Genomic DNA, 22,046 nt, shown 5'->3' with positions numbered 1-22,046 from the left:
ATGCCAGTTGCCAAGCTAAGCGCTTGACCTTGTTAACAGAGCCGCAGAGACACCACGGATGCATACAGGTATCAGTGACCTCGTGAGCACAGGGGACAGTAACTTTCTAAGTGGTGAGTGTCAAGGATTTACCAGCTGTCCTCTTCCCCAGGACTTAGCAGCTCACAGGGCCCTGTGAAGTCCACTGTTGGCTGCTAAGAGCTGCTCCCAAATAGCTTGAGCAGCACACACTTCTTGCACGTTAGCCTGAACTCCTGGAGTAATCTTCAAGTACAGTATGTAAGATTTCCAAGTTCAAGATAAAACCAACTAATATTTGCTATTCAAGAAGAATGAAATGCTCACCTACAGATACTTAAAACAACTTAAGACCCACACACGCACACGCCCACGTGCACACACACACACACACACACACAACCGGAAAAACAGAGGTTAGATCCTAATGGAGAAGAAAATAAGAAGTAATTCCCAGATAATTTAATATCCCAGCTATTCTGCCTTTGGATTTCTCTATGGAAATGTTTTGGTTTTGTCTGAACCAGTGAGATTTTGGCCCTTTACAGCCCAAAGCCAATACCTGAGTTGAAACAGGAGCCTCACCTGGGTGTCGGTTGGCCTAGTTGCTGCGTTACAGTCATTGTCATCGACCACTGACATATAAGTCCCCATGATGCACTTCACTGCCCTTAGCTGGTATCCCTGTCCACAAGTGACACTGCACTGGGGGAATGAAATAAAACATAATGTCACCAAACCCTTTCTTTCACATACGTACCCCATAATATTCTGCAAGAGAAAAGTCCTTTTGTCACACTGGACCTCAGGGCTGGTACCCAGAGATTAGGTAAAAAAGTATGTAATCCTGCTTCACACAATTTATCCTGGTCGATTATTATAATGACATTTAGAATTCTCTCTGTCTGCTACTGGAATGACACTTGTAAGTGTTCAGCTCCTTGATCATGACTCCAGAAGGAAGTGTTTCCTTAACTGTTTCCATAACGTGTTTCCATAACTGTCAGGCCTGTCACACTCTACCTGCTAGAATATCCTGGTTAACACAGGCATTTCGTTCATCTCTGTGATCTTTGACTTCTGGGAAATAATTCCCAGCAAATCCTTGAAAGTTGTATCACTATTTCTGCATAGGATGCTTTTTGCAGAGTTATCAGTAAGAAGGAGACAAGATATTGGAAAGCATCTACATATACAATAGCCAAAAGTTAGATATATATATCACAGCATACAAGTAGTACAGAGATCAATACTGCAGTGCTACAAGGCACTCTGTCAGAGTTACAGGCCAAGGAAAGGGATGGGGGTGGTGGTGTTATGGGTAAGACAGCAGAAGATGTTGAAAGAATCCATCCCTATAGTGTAAGAGTCACTAATCCAACAACAATGGATAAGAGTCAACTGTTAATTGGAGTTTTAATGATAATAACTTTAAAACCTGCAGCAAGTAGACAAGTACTTAATGAAGAAAGAAGCCAAAAAATTGGGTAACAAAGGATCATGACAGTTCTTACTCTTCCAACCACACTGTACATTCATCTCAATGTACATGAAACATTGTTTCAAGATAGGCCACCAGTGAGGTCACACAAGCATCAGTACATCGATAAGATAATGTGGGACATAGCTTCTCTGACCACAATGAAATGGGGCAGTATCAAAAGCAAACCTGGAAAGTTTACCAATGTGTGGGAACTGATAAATTCCCTGGATGAATTACACAAGCAGTATGTCAGAGAACAAATCGCCGAGATATTAGATTGACTCAATAATAAAAAAAAAAAACCAGTAAAGTCTAAGCGAATGTTGCCAAATATTTAAAGAAATATTAACATCAGTTCTTTTCAAACACTTCCAAAGTATTGAGGAAGGGTCATTTTCCACAAGGCCAGGACCTAAATATGCAAGAACCAAACGTCTTGTCTCTTATTAAAAATACTGTGAACAACATTCTAGGCAAGACTACTGAAACAACTTCCAGTTATTTCTTGAGATTTTTATTCCATAGGGCCAGTGATATCAATACCAAAACCGTGTGTATGTTGGGGTGATGCGGACAAATATCTCTTGTAAATAAAGATACAAAATCTTTCAAGAAAATACTAGCAATTAAACCCTATAACATAGTATGGGTTGTAGTCAGTGGGATCTAGCCCAGGATGCAAGAATGGCGTGCAATAAAAAAAAATTAATGAAATGTATCATATAAGTAGATAAAACAGAAAGAAAAAAATACTTAAAAAACCTATGATCATGTCAACTGAGAAAAAGTCACTTGGCAAAATTTAAAAAACCACCAAAACCCTTTTCATGCAAATGCACCCCAAAACAAGTGAGGGGCCCTTCCTTAATGTGGTAAAACACCCCTCCACTTGCTTCCTACCCAGTGGGGAAAGGCTTTCTCCTCTGAGGTCAGGTTAAAAGGATGTCTCCTGTAACCTTCGCTATTCTGAACACACTAGAGGTCTAGCTGGAGACAAAGCAGGGCGAGGTAAAAGTCAGATTGGAAAGAGAAGCCAAGCCTAGCCTATCTGCAGGCGTTAGCACAACAAACACAGACATCCCAAACAATCTGCAGAGAAACCGCCAGAGCTAACACTCAAATCCAGCAGTTTCTGGACACCAAATGAAATAAAAAAAGATGATGATGATGACGATAAAGATGTTAATGACAATGAATTAGATATGTTTCTACAAATCATCAAAAATAATCAAATTAAGAAAATAAATGCCTTTATAATGATATCTGAAAGAATAAAAACATCAGGAAAAAATGTAACCATAAATGTGAAAGACTCATATCCAATTATCAGTGAGTACATATTGTGTGAGTTCCTTTGTGATTGGGTTACCTCACTCAGGATGATGCCCTCCAGGTCCATCCATTTGCCTAGGAATTTCATAAATTCATTCTTTTTAATAGCTGAGTAGTACTCCTGATAATTGGATATTAGCCCAGAAACTTAGAATACCCAAGATATAAGATACAATTTGCTAAACACATGAAACTTAAGAAGAACGAAGACCAAAGTGTGGACACTTTGACCCTTAGAATTGGGAACAAAACGCCCATGGAAGAAGTTACAGAGACACAGTTTGGAGCTGAGACGAAAGGATGGACCATCTAATGACTGCCATACCCAGGGATCCATCCTATAATCAGCCTCCAAACGCTGACACCATTGCATACGTCAGCAAGATTTTGCTGAAAAGACCCTGATATAGCTGTCTCTTGTGAGGCTATGCCGGGGCCTAGCAAACACAGAAGTGGATGCTCACAGTCAGCTATTGGATGGAACACAGGGCCCCCAATGGAGGAGCTAGAGAAAGTACCCAAGGAGCTAAAGGGGTCTGCAACCCTATAGGTGGAACAACAATATGAACTAACCAGTACCCCCCCAGAGCTCGTGTCTCTAGCTACATATGTAGCAGAAGATGGCCTAGTGGGCCATCAGTGGAAAGAGAGGCTCATTGGTCGTACAAACTTTATATGCCTCAGTACAGGGGAATGCCAGGGCCAAGAAGTGGGAGTGGGTAGGTGGGAGAGTGGGTGGGGGAGCGGATGGGGGACTTTTGGGATAGCATTGGAAATGTAAATGAAATAAATACCTAATTTAAAAAATGTGAAAGACTTCTACGATTAAAATCTCTAAAGGAGTGAAGAAATTAAAAGTCTTAAATAAACTGAAAGATACTTATTTACTGTAAAATGAGGCTATAAAATATTCCCCAAACAGATCTAGAGTCCTTTGAAACCCAAGTGAAAAAATCATATGCCTTTGTGAAGCGTGAATACAAACTGGTTCATACAAAAGAAGGGTATGCAAAATGAGAAGAGACGCCAAGCACCAACAACTATAGAAAAAGAAGGATATAGCTGGAGGACTCATATTTTCCCATCTCCAAATTTTTGAAAGGAATTGAAGTGGTTTCATGCTGGCATCAGGACAGGTAGTCAGACTAGTGGGTCAGAGTTCTGAGTCCAGGAGCAGACTTCTACGTTTATGCTCTAGTGATTTTTGACATTTTTGACAGGTATGCCAATACTCTTAACGGAGAAAGAAAGTCTCTTCAACAAATAGTATAGGGACAGCTGTTTACCCACACGTGTGAAGCCAGACTCCCCCCTCATATATACACATAACAATGCATCAGTTGCCTAAAACCAATAGCTCCCAACTATTTTTAACTCTAAAAATAAACAGGGCATTTGTGCTATTGGCTTTGCCCATGATTTGTTCACTATGATACTGTAAGCAAAGACAACAAAAGATCAAATAAATTACACTCTGCCTGAATGAAACATCTGTCCATCAAAGGACATGATCAGCAGAGTTAAAAAAGCAACAAATGAGAGAGAAGAAAGTATTTGCAAATGCTATATCTGATTTTTAAGAATCAGTACTCAGGCCATGAACAGAGCTCAAATAACATCAACAGTCTTATGACCTTTAAACAACTGAGTGAGACTTGGTAAGGGAATGGCACTGGGTAGATCGTGGAAAAGTGAGAAAAGGTACGTTTAAAGTGGTTGATAGGTTTGTTTGACTTCTTTTCTTTTCTTTCTTTTCTTTTCTTTTCTTTTCTTTTCTTTTCTTTTCTTTTCTTTTCTTTCCTTTTTGTTTTTGGAAGGGGAGTGGGGCAGAGTTCCATGTAGCTCAGGCTGTCCTCATGCTGTCTATGTCATCAGAGTTGACTCTGAACTTGTGATCTTCCTGCCTCTATCTCCTGATGATTGAAGTGATAGGGATATGCCAGCATTCCTAGTGTATGCGCCATGGCCAGTCCTAGGAATGAACTCAGGAGTTGGTCCATACTAGAAGACCATTCTGCCTGCAGAGCCACAGAGAGGCTCCATTCTAAGCTTTTTAAATGGACAAGAAGTTTGACTAGACATTTCTTCAAAGAAAATATTCAAATGGTGACAAACACATGGCCGATTGGTTGACATCTTTTTCTATTAGGGAAATAGGAGCAGAAACCATAGTGAGACACTTTACCCTCAGTAGGAGGGCTACAATTTCAAATGGAAAATAGTAACTGTTGACAATGATAGGAAAGAAATTGTATATTGCTTATATATTGCTAGAAGGATGGAACATGGTACAGCCTCCAGGGAAAGCCACTTGGAAGTTAAAAATCTAAATACAGAGTTACTATAGGAGCCAGCAATTATATCCCTGGGTAACAGATTCCAAATAAGTGTCATTGAGCACTAAGATAAATGATTGTTCATTTACACCAAGAAAATTCATAGTTGTCAAAGTGTGGGGAGAACCCAAATATCTATTTTAGGCACTCATCCACACAGCGGGGTAGGATTCGGAAGTTGACAGCAAGCAGTATCAGACATGCTCCTCTGCAGATGAGTGAAGCTTTGTGTAGTGTGAATGAAGCCAGCCATAGAGGATGTGTGTTACATGCAACTGCCCATGCTTATGAAAAGTCCAGCTTGTGCAAATCCACAGACCCCAAATACAAACTGGGAGGTTGCCAGAGGCTAGCAAAGAGGGGGATGGCAAATAATTGCTGAATGCATATAGGGTTTCTTTTGGGGTGCTGGAAATGGTTTGGAAGTAGATGGAGGTCATAAAACATGAATACAGTGAATACTACCTATTTGTTTAAGATAGTCAATTTTATGTCCTGTGTTTCTATTCAATCAAAAATACAGGCAGAATACAATTCCAATGCAAGGCTTAAAAATGTTTTTTGGTTTTTCAGTTTTTTTTTTCTGTGCTCTGCAGGCAGTATGTTTGATTTTTTTTCTCTTTGCTAACACATATTTTGTAAGTTCTTTCTTATGAGTATTTTTGACTCTTTAATAATACCTTAGATATAAGTGTTTGCCTAAGTTGCATGATCGGTTAGAGAAAGGCCAGATCCCTTGTAAGAGAGATGTGCAAGGGATGGATGAGAAATTGGTTTGTCAGTTGTAGTAGATATGCAGTCACTTCCTCAGAGTGAGTCCAAGGTATGTCAACAGCCTCTCATTAGTCAGGCAATGCTATAGCTATTTGGACCAATAAGAAGCACTGTTTGAAAGGATAAAGGGACTTTCTTTGTTTAGACATGATTTGCCACTGGACTGGGGTATCTCTGGAGCAGAAGATTCTAACAGAAAAGTGTCAGTATAGGGGTCTGAAAATGGCTCAGTGGGTAAAGGTGCTTGCTTCCAAAATAAAGACTCAACTTGAGTCCTTAGGACCCAGATGGTGGAGGGAGGAACCAGCCTCTGTAAGCTGTCTTTTAACCCCCACATGTACCCGACAGACAGCTCTCTCTCTCTCTCTCTCTCTCTCTCTCTCTCTCTCTCTCTCTCTCTCTTTCTCTCTCCTCTCTAACACTCCCCCCATACACTAAGTGTTAAAAAATATAATAAGACAAATTTTAAAGACAGTATCAGTAAGGATGAGAAAGGCCGAGACACTGTTACAAAGCTGCCTGTGTATTGCGTGCAAGTTTAGAAATGGAGACAGAGGCTAAGGAACAGGAGTGGCCATGGCTGGTCAGGGCCAGGTGGGGGAGGGGTCGGAGGGAGTCATTCTTCAACAGATTGCATAAGTGACAGCAGACAGCTGTTCCACTTCTACTGGGAACTTGGAGTGCTGCTTAAATAGTACACAGCACTCTCTTGCTTCTATATTAGGAAAGACTAGATTCCAAGAGCAAACTGGGCCCAGGGGACGTGCACTCTCTCCTTTTGAAATGGTAGATGTGGAACCCATTACACACTAGAAGACTAGGAAAAGATACTCAACCCGATGATTAGGATGCTGGACCCCTTTGATCTGACTACATTTGAAGAATCTCACTTATTTATGAGAGGTGAGTTTTGGATTCCTCCCGAAATATCCCTTCCAAAGCACAGCCCAGACACTCTGGTCCAAATCAGCTGGCAGGCAGGATCACATACCCACACAGAGGCTCACCCCAGGGAGAATTACATCTGCCAGATGCCACGTCTGTTGTGAATTTGTTTAAATACTTGTGTGCAGTTTAAAACAGGGTGAAAACCTGCACGTGGAGTTGTAACTGGAGTAATCAGCTCCAGCAGGGCAAGGTAACTCTGGAAGGGATGCAGGACAGCAAGCCGCTGAGTCCCATGTGCTGGATCTGGAGCGGCTCAAGTACAGTGCAGGCCAAGTCACACACTGCGGCAGCGGCGGCGGTGGCAGCTGCGGCGGTAAAATCCCACCACTGGAATGCCCCTCTCCAGATAAGGGAGGAAAGAATGCAGTTAAGAATCTTATCATTCAAAATACCTGTCCCCAGGGACCCGCCTGCCAGGCTGCACACTCTGGCTGCTGACACGTCTGCATGGGCTCCGGCTTGGCCTCAGGGTCACACATTCTATCGCTTAATCGATCTTCGCCAAACTGACACCAGACCTGGCGGTGCTTATGCCCTTTCCCACAGGTGACCAAGCACTGGAATGAAAAGCAGAGGCCATCAGGGTTGCTTGTGATCAATGTGCTGGAGCCCGTGGGGGCTGTTCTCCAATGAGAGCAGGTGGCCTCTTCCCGCCCCCGGCCCCTCCCCACTGCTGAACAGCAATGAGCAAACACACCCATTGCTCTCCACTTCCTTTCATCCGGTTCTCCTTTCTCCTTTCCCTCTTTCTTTTTATCCTGGCACAGCCTCCTGAAGCCCAGGCTGGCCTCCAGTTCCCCATGTAGCTGAGGGTCACTGAAGATTCTGATCCTTTCGCCTCTACTTCCCACCTCCTGTCATTGTAGGTGTGTCCACTAAGTCTGGGCTATACGCTGTTGGGGTTCCAACCTAGGGCTTTGTGCATGTGAGGTAAATGCTCCTCCAACTGAGCGACATCCTCAACCCCTTTTCTGGGTTCTCACTCGTTTTCATTATGAAATTCTCATGCGTATTTATCACTATGCTTCTCATCCATATTTGCTCCCCTGCCCTGTTCCTTCCACTCTTTCCCCCATCTCCTTCTTTTCTTTTTCCAGAATCATTTTTCTTATTCCCTTTGTATTATGGCCAGATTCAAACACAGAAAAGCAGAGTACCATGCTCTGAGAAACAAATAGAAGTCAGGATTTTCCATTACAGAGGTTCAGTGTGAAGAATTAAAAGCTCGACCAACTTGACACCTCTATAACCAAGTCTCTGTGCCTCAATATTCACATCTATAAAATGGGGGTAACAATAATTCTGACTCAGAGAAACTAAAGTGTCTAGCACTACAGTATTCATGTATGACATTCTCAAAAAGAAAAGTATGTCAAATATAATTATCATTATTATTTGGGCTCACTTTGGAAAAATTAAAAAATGCCTAAAAAGCACAAAAGACAAAGTAAAATAATTGAATGTTTTCTTCAATTCTTTACTCTTTCCTTTCCAGTCTCTTTATCCAAGGTTACTGAGTGTTAACGAAGTGTTGGAACAGTTAGGCTGTATGTTCAGTATTTATTCAAACACATGTTTAGTCAGGGTTTGCTATAAAAGTTTCCTCTCCTTTATTTTTTATTTTTTAGACGAGGATCTCATGAGTCTCAGGCTAAGCCTTAAGTTCACTACAGTACACACAGCCAAGGGCGGTCTTGAATTCCTGATCTCCCAAGAGTAGGAATAAAGATATATACCACCACACCTGGCTTCATGAACAACTGGACACTAAAGTATTAGCTATCTAAGTATAATGTAAACCTGCTATCTTCAATCATATATATATATATATTTAAATCAAGGATTTAGTGCTTAATCTACTGGGAAAGCGCCAAGTTTGTTGATCACATGACCACAAATCAGACATAGGTAAGGACATGTGTCGATACTTGACCATTCCAGCAGCATTAGGGGTATTTTGTTCAAATCTGACACCTGAAATACACAGTTAACATTGCACTCACATGGGGGGAGATAAGGGTGTGTGTGTGTGTGTGTGTGTGTGTGTGTGTGTAGGAGCTGTGGTTGTAGCAACTTTGCTTCCCCACATTTCTGACCTGTCCAGTTAATAAGGGATGTCTATTCCCCAACCACTTGCATCCGCTGAAGGAGGTGAAGTGAGGAGCCCTCTTGCTGAGATTCTCACTGGGCTGTAACAATGTTGGGCTACATTAATAGACAAGATGCGTACTGTATCCCAAGATCCAGATACGGGGCACAGATGGCATTGCCTTGAGCTTCATAAAGCAAGGGATGAGAAGTTATTATTCTCAAACACTCAGCCTGGGCTTCCCCCTAACCAAGCGCTCCCATGTGACTGGATGTGTAAGCCAGGTGGTCTAATCTCTTATTTCAAAGACGAGGAAGATGGAAATCCTCTTTGTTGGATTCATGTCTAAACTATTTTAACCTCACACTTAATTAAGCCTCAATTTCCAGCCAACGATTTACAGCTCAAAGTGGGGGAAGGGGAGAACCACTCCGTTAAAGTCAGCAGCAGAAGCTACTGGGCTGTGAGATCCAGCCAAACCCCTAGTGACTCTGAGGTCCTAGGCAGACTAAAGGGTTTCAGTCGTAATGGAAATGGAGAATCAAATGGGAGTGAGATGGAAGAACCATACAGTAGTCTACACCTCGGCCCGACGCTGGGGAATCCAGAATCATCTGAGTTGAGCTAGGAACCAGGGCTTCCTTTTCTCACCTCTGACCAGTCTCCTGTCTTCCAATGGGGACAGGAGAACTCATTGCAACGCTGTAGTACGACTTTCTCCTGGTGTGTGCATTTGCTGTCATCCAGGACGTCATTGCGGGTGTTGACGCAGATTGCTCTTCTTCTCTGGGTACCACCATCACAGCTTTTAGAACACTATGATCATTAAAAATAAAAATTAAAAGAAAATAAGGCATTTCACAAAGACTGCTTAAAATCAAAGGTATGTTGTTTTTTCAGCCCTTAAGAAATAAATGTCCTACCATACCCAAGTCTAGTTTTTTCTTCATGTTATATTCAAGTCAGACATTACAAATTAACCTGGGGAGCCTTCCTTTCAGAGCTTGACTTAAAAGGCATTGTAAATCAATTGCAGATCTCTTCTCTATGCAGTTTAAATGGGTTTCTTAACACAGTCCCAGAAGGAGCTATGATCACTCATCAGACTTGGTATTCAGGACTCTCAGATGAGAACCAACTTACTTCAGTCCAGGCTGAATAGCGCCATCCACCTGTGCTGCACTCTCCTGAGCATTTCTCCTGGTTACTCGGTCTGGGTTGACTGCTACAGAAACTGTCATCCACCTTCTCCGTCTTCCCGTCCACCCTGCTGTATTTGGCACAGTGGATGTCTAAAGTACGGTAGCCCAAACCACACTGGGCACTGCATTCGCTCTTGCTGGCAACGTGCCACCTAGACGTAAATAATGGTGGAAAAACCAACATTTGTGTTAAACACAAGTGTCACATCCAACTAGTAAGAAAGCTGAGTTCGTTCTTTCTTCATTCAAATATAATGACAGCTCAAAGTCACAGCCAGTTACAATCCAAGTTCAAACCACAAGGTATCCGTGTGATTTTCATGACTGTCAATGTACATGGAAGTCACAGAACCACAGCCAGAGATGCTACCTCTGTGAAGAATCTCTTGATACAGCTAGTCTGAAATTCAAGCAGCAGAAAGAAAAACAAACAAACAAACAAACAAACAAACAAACAAACTGGAACTCAGCAAAGCAAGGACAGCAATTTTTATATGAAGTATTTCACTTGGCTCTTGGGAAACTCATCTGTGGAATGCTCCTTTTTGTCTGTCCGTGCTTGTAAGTACTCAGCGACTATTCTGATAATAATATTGCAGGAATGAATAGTATGGGGAATAATTAAAAAATTTCAAGTGTACGTGCTATACACTAGGAATGTTATTATTATTATTATTATTATTATTATTATTATTATTTTGTAATAAACACTAAATTTGGCGGGATTGGCCATCAGCTCAGCTTCAGGATCAATAAGAGACCCTGTCTCAAAGGAATAAAGCAGAGAGTGATGGAAGCAGGTGCACACCCTTGCACATGTGTGCATACACTACACACACACACACACACGACTGGAAATGTTTTTGTTTGTTTGTTTTTTAGTATAGAATAGAGTTTATTTAGGGCATGGGGAGGGGAGTTAAGAGAGTAGTAGAGGCAGAGAAAGGTATGAAGAGAGAGGCGAAGATGCAAAAGCTGGAAATTTCTTAAAGACAGCAGACATTGTGTGTGTGTGTGTGTCAGTGTGTATGTGACTGTGTGTCTGAACATGTGTGTCAGTGTGTTTGTGTTTATATGTATGAACCTGTGTATCTGTGTGTATGCATGTGTGTACATGTGCATGGGTACATGTGGAAGCCACTAAAGGTATTGTTTCTCTGGTTCCTTCTACTTATTGTTTTAATCACAGTGTGTGTGTGTGTGTGTGTGTGTGTATACCAGGTATAGAGACTACAGTACAATCCTTACCTTCCACCATGTAGTTCCAAGGATCGACTCAGGTCATGAAGTCTGGGGCATGTGCCTTTACCCTCTGAACTATTTTACTAGTCTTACCTTATTTTCTGAGACAGGCACTATCACTGAGACCTGTCCTGTCACTGGAAACTCAGACTTTGCTAGGCTGGTTGGCCAAGAACCTTCCTCTGCCCCGTGGGTTCCACTATATCCCCAGCTACACCATTGCACTTGACATTTTAGAAGTGGGCTCAGGGCCCCGTGCTTGCAGAAGCACTTTACAACTGAACTGTCTCCCACACCGTCATTATACACTTTAAAAATTAGATTGGAATCCATTAGGCTTTGCCACCTTTACATCCCTGATATTATTCATAACGAAGCCTTCTGACACACATCAGGTGCACAGTATATACTAATGACTCCTCTTATTTTCTATAACACAACAGGAACAGACTGCTTGAATTTAAAACATAAGCAAAAAATGTTTAATTCACATTTTTTTAGTCAGGATCTTGAAATGTATGTGGAAATCTAGAAAAAGATAATTTTTTTCTAACCTCCAGGAGATTTTTCTCTCCCATTATTAATTCCCTTCATCTCAGCCACTGGGGAGTGTGCCACTTCTCAATGTCCTAATGTTCACTCATACACACCTGTCTAGGGGAGGAGTTGGGAAAAAAGAGGAACTCCAGCCAACGCGCTTATCAAGGAATTTCTAAGTAATGTCCAAAAGTAGGTCAGAGTTGACCACTGGCAAGGAAAATGGGCTGTGATTTTCCATTACACTGAAATAGCGTCAGGGAGATTTTGTTCTAACACAGTAAACGAGGACTTATAAACTCATCCTTTATCTCATCCTGTCACAGGCCAGTTGGGGCAAACTGTCACTTCCTACAGGAAGTGAGGCACAAAAAAAAAGTGAACTCGTTCAACAGTGGCATCTGGAACTTTCATCTGCACTTTGATTTTTGGCTACCTTCTCAGGCCTCCGTGGCCACTTCCCTGGGGGAGGCTATTTACCATCTGGAGAAAGGAGGGAGATGTCTTGACAAGAAAGCACTTTGGAGTTCAGCTGCCCAAGTCACTTCCCTGGCATCCCATAACACCCAGGGGCCAAGCAGAGATCCCCAAGAAGAATCTATAAAAATAATCAAACTCTAAATGATATTTAGCTTGCTCTATATTCTTTCTGGGCAGTGATCTGTTCTTCAGTACAGTGTGTTCACAGTTCACTTTGTGGGAAATAAAATGCTATTATTATATTTCACTATCATATTTCGGTAAAGTATTTTCTAGTCAGGTGTATGTGTATATCTCAGTACTTGGGAGGAGGGAGCTGGAGAGATGAGGGTGCTTAAAGCCAGCTTGAGATACATAGAGAGCTCCTGCCTCAGAAATCTGAGGACTGGGGAAATACTTTAATGGTAGAGCCCTTGCCCAGTAGGCAAAAAGTGTTCAGCCACCAACACTGAAAAAGTAAAACAAAATCTGTGTTTTAATATGCTAATAAGTAAGAACAAGATAAATATGTTACATGTGTGTAGGAGTAGATAATGGGGGCTGGATTAAATGATTTTGAGAACTACCAGAAGAAATGGACTTCTATACTGTAGATCTTTGGAGCTTCACAACGTTTACCAGTATCATGAGCCTCCATATGAGGAAGACGATGTTTTGGAGGCTTCTCAGATACACAGGTTAAGAGTTGCCTCATCTGACTGGTGGTCCCATGAACATGCCTGGGAGAAACCACGCTGGAGTGTGACCAACCAGTAACCATTCTCTCTCTGTTCGCTCAGTTGTGCTCACAGCTGATTGGCCAGATTTCAGCATGAGTCTTGATTAGATGGACTGTCAGGTGGGCAAAAGGCACAGTGCATCTTCCATAGGCTTGGTTTGTGTCTCCGCATATTTTAGCAGGGACCTTTAATTTTCCCAACAGTCAGAAAAAAAAAAAGCCAGCAGTGAGCCAGTCGTGAGATCATCTGAGCACTGACTGAAAGCCACAGTTGTTCGCTGACTTTTAGGCACAAGCACAAGTCTGCCCCTTTGTGTGGTTCTAAAGCTAACCCTGAACTCTTTCTGCCCTCAGTGTTTGACTTCCTCCACACTCTGATCTGCTACCTCTATGAGGAGGCAGGGATGAAGAAGCCCCCTCTCCTTCTTATCTACAATCACAACTGCTTTGGTCATTCAGCTCTGTGCTTCCGGCTCTTGTCCCCACTTGGCCTCTGCAGAGTTTCCACACCAAAAAAAAAAAAAGTTTTTAAAAGTTGATTCTAAATGGGTAAATGGGGAATATAGAGAATAATAACACATTGACCTTGCTATTGATCAGAATAAAAAATTCAGGCTGAAGTTTTATCTGGTATTATGACAAGAATATAAACAAAAATCAGTCTGTACCATTTAATCAGCAAATGTTGGGTATGAATGGAAGCTCTCATGCTTATGAGCAGAGAGCCTGAGTCGATCACTAGGGGTGGGGGTGGGGGGGATCAAGTGGAACGAGGTGGGGAGAGTAGCGTTTAACACCTGTGGAGGATACACAATAAATTAGCCATTATTATTATTATGACTATGCCATCCTTGGCATTTGAGTCTCCAAGAAACTTCTATTTTTGCCTCCTTCTCTTAATTTTCTGCAGAGCTGAAGAGCAGACCCCAGGCCTCGTCCGTGCTTGTCCAGGCTGCAGCCTAGGCCTTTGGTTTTTGAAAGACAGGGTCTTACAGTTTAGCTTAGGCGAGTTTCAAACTCTCCATCTTCCTGCCCCGATTTCCCTACTTCCCTCACAGAGTTTCAGCTCACTTTAAAAATCAGCCAATGAGGAGGCAGCACCCTTGTGATAGTCTGTGCAGCCTAATGTAACACTCTTCCGAGCTGAGTCTACCTTCCTGCACTGACTTTTAAGATCTGTGTGAATATTACGCTCAATGGCGTCTACTGCAGGAGAAACCAGAGCCATCACATGCTGAGTTGTGACTCGTCTTGAGATTGCTTAAAGAGACAAGTATTTGGTTCTTGAAGTAACAGTGCAGACATTACCTCCTCTTTAAAAAGGCTATTTGCTGGATAAGCTTGGAATAGGATTATTGAATACCATTTGGTTGCTTTCACACATTCTGTTTCTTGAAATGCTTCGTACAGACTCACGTGCATTGCCACTGTAAGAGTAGGAGGTTTCATGTTCGAGGTAGCAGACCTACAGACACTGCATGTGCCATTCAGGATGTGACTAGCCCCAGTCTGAGTCAGACAATGGAGTCCCAGTGTGGATGAACAAATGAGGCAGGACACACACTGGGAGAGATTAATTCCTCATATATGGCATGGCAGAATGGGGTGCATGCCTATCATCCTACAGCATTAACAAAGTAGGAATGGAGGCAGCTTTGTTCCAGAACTGAAGTACACAGCCTCTCCCATTGGATGGGCCACATTTAAGCCTTGGCTGTTACACCAGCCAGTGTGATCTAAAGCAATCTGCATAGCAGCAGTCAGGGTTAATATTTTGATATATAAAACAATGATAAAATCTATGCTGTGGTTGTCGTGGTTTGAATAAGAATGAACCCCATCGGCTCATCTATTTGAATGTCATCAGGGAGCAGCATTATTTGAGAAGGATCAGGAGGTGTGGCCTTGTTGAGTGTGGCCTTTTTGGAAGAAGTGTGTCACTGAGATGCTCAAAAAGTCATGTCAGCCCCACCGCCACACACATACACCTAAGGATCAGAATATAGCTCTTAGCACTATGTCTACCTACCTACCTACAGCCATGCTTCCTGCTGGGATGATAATGGACTAAGCCTCTGAAACTGTAAGCTAGGGACAATTAAATGCTTTCTTTTATAAGAGTTGCCTTGGTCATGGTGTCTCTTCATAGCAATAGCACAATGACTAAGACAATAGAAGTAGTAGTAACTGAAAAATGTATAGGTTTATTAATTGTATTAATAGAATCATAAAACCCATCCTATTACTCTGGGGATATTATATATAGCTGTTAAAAATAGTTCTCAGCTTAGTGAGACCCTATCTTAAAATGTAGAAAGAAAGCTGGGGTTAACTCAAAGGCAGAACCCTTGCCTAACATGTTTAATTCTCTAGGCCCCGTGTCCACTTCTGTGAAAGCAGCAACAACAACAAACACAACAGACAAACACAAACCCAGATCTTAGAGATGGCCTATTCCACCATATTTACTTGCAGAAGGGTAGAAGATGTCACGATGGCTGGATTTAAGGCGATCCAAGAATACAATCTTACTCAGCTTGCTAACCTTGCATCTCAAGGAAGTTGTGCAAGAATTCAGTGACTCTTCAACTTAACTTCCCATGAAAGGACTCCTTAATTCTACCTTAACTAGTGTAACTCAATTGACTGAAGCAAATAGATTTATATGGACACTATCTAAAATAAAGTAGTACTGCCAAATATTTCCTTTCCTTTTCTTTTTTTTAAACTAACTTTTTAACATCTTACTTTGACAGTGACTTCTGTCCATATGTTTTGAGAAGCCACAGAGCAACCCCTTCAGTGATAACAGCCTCAGAAAATGTGTGGTAGAGTGGAAAGAGCCTGGTTTTGAAGTCAGAGCCTCAGGTCAGGACTGGAAGATCTATGATGCACATGTCACTGTTGGCCCTCTGACTCCTAGGATAGAACACTATTAATTGATCGTGGCACTTTCTTCTCTCGGACACACAAGAGGACCTTATAATCTGCACTCCTACACCAGGCAGCTAACACTATGAAGACCTGGCATGGTAATGTGGAACTTCAAAGTGCTTCTGTCTTTACTCCGCTCCTTGTGAATGGAGAGACCTTATCATACTCCTGTGCTAGTCTATGCCAATAGTCTCCCAAGGCAGTTGTACAATACAGCCCTCATGCTGTTGGATATTTACACACAGTCAACCTCTCAGGCAATAGAAACACTGTAGAATTTTCTGCCCTCTCAATATTTCTTCCATCAGATACCATACCTTTCTTAAACACAGAATTCCATGGATACCTAGCCAGTCATATTTAGATTTTCTTCTCATTCCCTCCATGCCTCTACATTAATGCATAGTATTCTCTCTCTATGGCTGTGTCTGTCTCTCTGCCTCTCTGTGTCTGTCTCTCTGCCTCTCTGAGTCTGTCTCTCTGTGTCTGTCTCTCTGCCTCTCTGCCTCTCTGTCTCTGTCTCTCTGTCTCTGCCTCTCTTCCTTTCTCTGTTTCTGCCTCTCTTTCTGCCTCCCTCTCTGCCCCTCTCTGTGTGTCTCCTTCTCTGTCTCTCTGCCTCTCTATCTCTGTCTTTCTCAGTCTGTCTGTCTCTCTGTCTGATTTGTGTATGTGTTTATGTGTTTGATATATGTAGACACTGAAACTTTCATGCACAAAAGAATTCTGCACAGTGTCTGCTCTGGATGGAAAGGGAATACCATGAGTATTCCCTTACATAAAGTCTGACTCGATGGTAAGGCCAAAACCTAATCACTGGGTTGTGAAGATCAAGTTATTTTTGTACCAGTGCTCTGCTCTGTTAACTATTTTTAATTCTTAGGAGAACAAGAAATCCAGAGTTATGGATCTCGGCTAAATGGTTTCAGAACTGGCTGGAGCTTGTGTGAGGAAAACACTGGGAAGGCCAGGAAAAGACTGGCAACTCTTGTCTCCATCGCATCCCCCTCAGAAACTCCCCTCAAGCCCACTGACTCCGGAAGAAAGATACAAGGAAAACAGAGGCCGCACCTCAAGTCACAGTCTGTGGCGCACGCTTCAGTGACAGGTCCTGGCTGGGGCAGCCGGTCACATCTTTGATCAGAAACGGTTAGCTGATCAGACTCCCTGGTGCAAACAAGTTTTCGTCTCCGCTCCCCTAAGCAAAGAGTAAGCACATTATTGCTGAGGAAATAACCTGCTCTAAATTACCAAGATCAAGGACTGACTCTCCCACACTTACTAGCAAAGGCTAGACAGTATTTTCAATCGAGTTGGCCATATGATCTCTGCCACACTTAACTCGACCAGGACAGGACAAAACCAGCTGGCCATAGACAGACTGCTAACAACTCGGACTATCCCGGCTTTAATAAAACAGTATTAATAAAAAGAGGGTGGGGGCTGAATTTGACCCTGCTGCTATAGTTTGCTGACGTTAATTTAACAAAAGGAAACAAAACTAATAAAAATTATGACCAGTAAAACCACATGATAGAAAATTAAAGTGGCAGTATTGATTCTGTGTGGCTTCACACATACACTCAAACTTCTTAGAAGAAAATGCAGTGTGACCTGACATGACCTGAATCTTATAAAATTCAACTTGACAACTGAAACAACCAGAAAGGTCTAGGTAAAAGAAGTGAGAAGATGCATGCAGCTAGAAAGGTTTGTGGATTGTATATACATAGCTGTTCTTAAAAAAAAAAAAATCAGTAAACCAGTAAATAAATGAAACAGAGCCCCTCATGCCTACGCCTCTCCCCTCCCCATCCTCAAACCCATAGAAGCTGGAAACCCTTGAGCAGATACCTTGGCAGGGCTTGCTGCATGCTTGCCACGGCCCGTGACTGTTCCAGTAAAATTGCTGAGGTTTGTCCTCAATGGGAATATTGAATGAGTACCGCACATCTGGGTTATACAGCTTTCCCACGGACAACACCTGCAATGTGTGGAAAGATTGGGAAGAAGTCTGCTGGCCTGCAGTGCCAAGAGGAGAGAGCCACTGGCCACCAGCCCAGTGTTTACCTGAAGGAGAAGTTCTTCTTCGATACGGTCCGTACAGTTCAGTCTTTCCACCACATTGTCAGATCCGCTGTACTCAATGACGGCGCTCCCCACTCGGACCTCCCTTTTGGACATGGAGACAACAAAGTCTCCATTTAGCAGGAATTCACCTTTACTGTTTGATAAAGCTGTAGATGGGAAAAGAGAATTGGGTGAGGTCCTGCCAGTGACCGGCTGTGTTGAAGATAAATAGATAGATAGATAGATAGATAGATAGATAGATAGATAGATAGATAAGAACAGCCTGATTGGCAGGGATTGGCAGAAGAGAAGACTTCAGGCTTGTCAGCCAGGCCATGATTCCACAGTCTTGGTTTCCATGTGCTAGCTATGTGACCTTGGACCATCAATCCTTCTTGGTCTCAGTTTCTTTATTTATAAATGGAGATAAAGAAAACCACCTACCTATGATGTTTTCTATGTAAACTAAGAGAAATATGATATAGAAGTCCTCAGTATTCTGAAGTTAATTATACAACAGCAACAGTCGCAGGATTATAGACAGAGGTTGAGGCATTAAAATCAATGTGTGTATCAGACAACAGCAACAGCAGAAATGCATTGTATTTTAGTGGTCTAAATTCACTGTTTCTCACCCTGGTCTCAAACTTGCAGCACTGCCCCAGCCTCTGCCTCCTGAGTGGTGGGGTTCAAAGCAGTAGCCACAATGCCTGGGATAACCAGAGATTCTCTCTAAAATGACTGCATTTCAATTTGCCATTGAACTGAATCCTAAGGACGCAATACCTCCAAGCACCTGATTTGACTGGACAATTTATGTCAACATATCTCTGTGGATCACTTTACTTTCCACTCCAACAGCCAGTGCATGATCTAAATTAAAATGTAATTTGGATAGGTATAACATAGGAGAGAGATACTTTCATGCTTTTTAGATTAACTTTCTAAAGATGAAAATCTCAGTGAGGGGTAGCAAGGTGACTCAGTAGGAAAAAGAGACTCGCTGCCAAGCCTTACAAAACTGAGTTCAGTCCCCAGGACCCACATGGAAGGAGAAAACTTGTTCCCTCAAGTTGTCCTCTGACCTTCATATACATACAGTGGCACGTGCATATCACTTAAATGAAATACATAAAATGTTAAAAACATATGTAGCTTTTTAAACCTGGTGAGATCACTTTTCTTTAGCACTTACCATACAATACCATGGCCTCATTTTAAGCCCATCTTCTACACCTGCAGCCCATTCGCACATGGCCAGCCACTCCACTCGTAAGAAGCAGCTTGCAGTGTACTGCTTATCACACCTCTGTGAGGCTGCTCTGTGAATGCATGCCACACATTTGTAGATATGGACGTACAAATGAGAAAGGCATAATTTACCAACCAGTAAGTTCATTGACCAAGGCCAGATAGCTTCTGTCTCCACAGCTTGTGAGACACTCAAATTGTCCAAAGCAGAGAGCCAGCACACATTTGTCAAGTAGGCAAATTCGCTCAGTCATTCTTCCTCTTGTTTACAAATAGAACCAAGATATGCTCAGGCTAAGCTCTTTAACAGCTTGGCGTGTTTTGCTAAACTGCAGGAACCTTTTCGTACAGTTAAAACCACTTCACAGCTCACCTCTTTAAACCCTAAGACCCCAACCCTTAGCAGGCCAGTGAAAGATGCTGTTAAGAGTGACTGAAGCTGACACCCCTGAGAGGAGGATAGAACACTTCAATCCTGAGACTTATTTCCCTAGCTGGTGTGAACCTCAGAAAACCACATCTCACTCACTCTTGGCCCCAGAAGCTGCAGACCTGCCAGCTGAGTGAGATGCAGGGTTTCCAGTGGGTCACAGAGAAATGTGGTTGTTCCCTTGGCGCCCTAGGGTGGTTCCAAATCAGGTCACTTGTACATGATAGCATGATGTACTGTCGATACCATCATAAGTCATACACTAGCTACTCCAAACGGGAGAATAAAGTGCCCCATGCCAGAGTTATAAATTGAACATCAATCTGGCTTTGTTTGCAAAGAACATGGTCTCTTCTGTGTTAATCCCCAAGTCTCTTCCTGTGGCTTCAGCTGCCTCTCTTGCTTCTAACAGAACTGGGGGAAGGCCGCTCCTCACTGCCTGTTTCTTATGCCGGTTAGTGGTGAGTGCACAACCAGACAAGATCTCAAATAATGTAAAACCCAAAACCCTTCTCAAGATTTGTTCCTATAAATGGTATGTCCACAGACTTACGCTAAGGTATCAGTGAACTGAAACCCTGGTTTTCTCTTGTACTGCATGGATGAGTGATTTCCCACAGCCAGAATTAATCCAGGGCTAAGCATCCCAGAGGCAAGTAAGTATCACAAAAATGGTTACATCTCCTGAAGAGAGAGGAACAAGGCAGGGGCAGTGCAACATGGTTTTAACCCAACAAGAGGGATCCGCTTGGAAGGTGACCTTTGACTGGCAGGCTTTCTGCTTCAGTACCTCAGAGAAACAAACTCTTTCCCCAAATCCAGAGTCCCCTGCTCCACTTCCTGCTAATGAGATTAGGGAAGCTAATTTCCTGAGTTGCTGCCCCTCCCGTCATCAGAACTAGTTGCTGCGGAGGTTCCACTAGAAAAGAATTCCTCCTCAAAACACCCAGGGAGAGTGGGAGACTTGACCAGTCTTCACACAGCTATTGGGAATCAGGATGAAGGTTGCTTAGTAACAGAACGCAATGACTGAATTCAGCAGAACAGGGTGGTTGGCTGTAAAGTATCTAAAGGGATCTGCTAACACATAGCACCTTGCTTCAAGCTAAGGGTAAATATGCACACACTCTAGCCTGGGTGACACCAGATCCCCCTTACGAACCAGAGCTTCTTAAAGAGCCATTGAGAGGCTCCCTCAGAGGTCTGTCTTCACACTCAGTGGGCTGTGACTTGCCATCAATGCTTGCACACTCCACATTTGCTTTCAGAGAGGCTTCCCTTGGGCGCAGCAGTGGCTTGCCCATACTGCCCGTTCCTGCTGACCCGTCCCCTTTAACTTTCTTCTCATTCTTTCACGGGGAGATTAAGAAATGTCCAGGAAAGAAGCAAAGATTGTCAGCAGACTCTGCTTGAGTTCAACCACCTCACACGTGCTGGTTGCAATCAACAGAACCGAGGCGGACAGTGCTTGGACAGAAGTTATTTTCCCAAGGGAAATAGAAGAGAACCTTCTTCCTTTGGAACAGAGGGACGAAAGGATTCAACATGGTTTTTGGCTCTCAAGAAATTAATTTATAAGGGACACTTCATGCCATGTTCTTTAACTTAATTAGGATGAACTCAGAACATAAAAACTACTAGAAGCTCAGATTTATAACTAAGTATGTGGAGGAGGGAAATGCCTGACATATTTCAAGCAGTTGTAGAATGGGAAATGTGGGATTCCCCAAAAGTAACTTGAAGGTGGTTTCCAGAAGCCTGTTAATTATCTTATTTTAATTCATGCATGTGTGAGTGTGTGTGTGTCCTTGTGCATATGCATGTTTATATGTCTGTCTGTGTCGCAGAACCTACGGCCAAATAAATGTTCAATTGTAAACACATGGTTCATAATTGAGCTACAACCCAGTCCTGTTCATTTTCTTGTAAAGCTACCACTCAATTTAATACGCGGTGTTGAAAAGCAGATGCAGCTGTTTAGCAATTAATTACAAATTAGGCTTTGTAGCCTTTTGAAGAAGGTGAACCTTTATCTCCAAGAGAATTCCATTTTCTATGAAGCACGAGCAATGGCTGTTTAGCAATCCAGCAAGTGTTTACTCAGGGTTTCTCATATGTGCATTGCATCAAGAGCTAAAGATGCACACAACAGCACTGACCTTAAACTACTGTGATTGTGTGGATGAATAGTAACAATTCCTATCT

The 22,046-nt window shown here is 42.5% G+C and overlaps 1 protein-coding gene across 4 annotated transcripts in view; it reads right to left on the bottom strand.

Annotated features, from left to right (window-relative positions):
* Adamts9 (ADAM metallopeptidase with thrombospondin type 1 motif 9) overlaps positions 1 to 22,046 on the bottom strand; it is a 171,203-nt gene that overhangs the window by 89,042 nt on the left and 60,115 nt on the right. For all 4 annotated transcript variants that reach the window (XM_085840276.1, XM_085840279.1, XM_085840278.1 and 1 more), the window contains 7 exons: positions 18,161 to 18,327; positions 17,945 to 18,074; positions 17,162 to 17,288; positions 10,124 to 10,334; positions 9,632 to 9,796; positions 7,284 to 7,448; positions 604 to 723 (listed from right to left, as the gene is read on the bottom strand). In XM_085840276.1, the coding sequence (XP_085696402.1) occupies positions 604 to 723; positions 7,284 to 7,448; positions 9,632 to 9,796; positions 10,124 to 10,334; positions 17,162 to 17,288; positions 17,945 to 18,074; positions 18,161 to 18,327 (1,085 nt within the window). The remainder of the gene's footprint in view (positions 1 to 603; positions 724 to 7,283; positions 7,449 to 9,631; positions 9,797 to 10,123; positions 10,335 to 17,161; positions 17,289 to 17,944; positions 18,075 to 18,160; positions 18,328 to 22,046) is intronic.

Source organism: Mus caroli, unplaced genomic scaffold (genome assembly GCF_978045245.1).
Source record: "Mus caroli unplaced genomic scaffold, Mus_caroli_1 scaffold_7, whole genome shotgun sequence".
NCBI lineage: Eukaryota > Metazoa > Chordata > Mammalia > Rodentia > Muridae > Mus > Mus caroli.
This window is presented reverse-complemented; position numbering and strand designations above follow the sequence as displayed.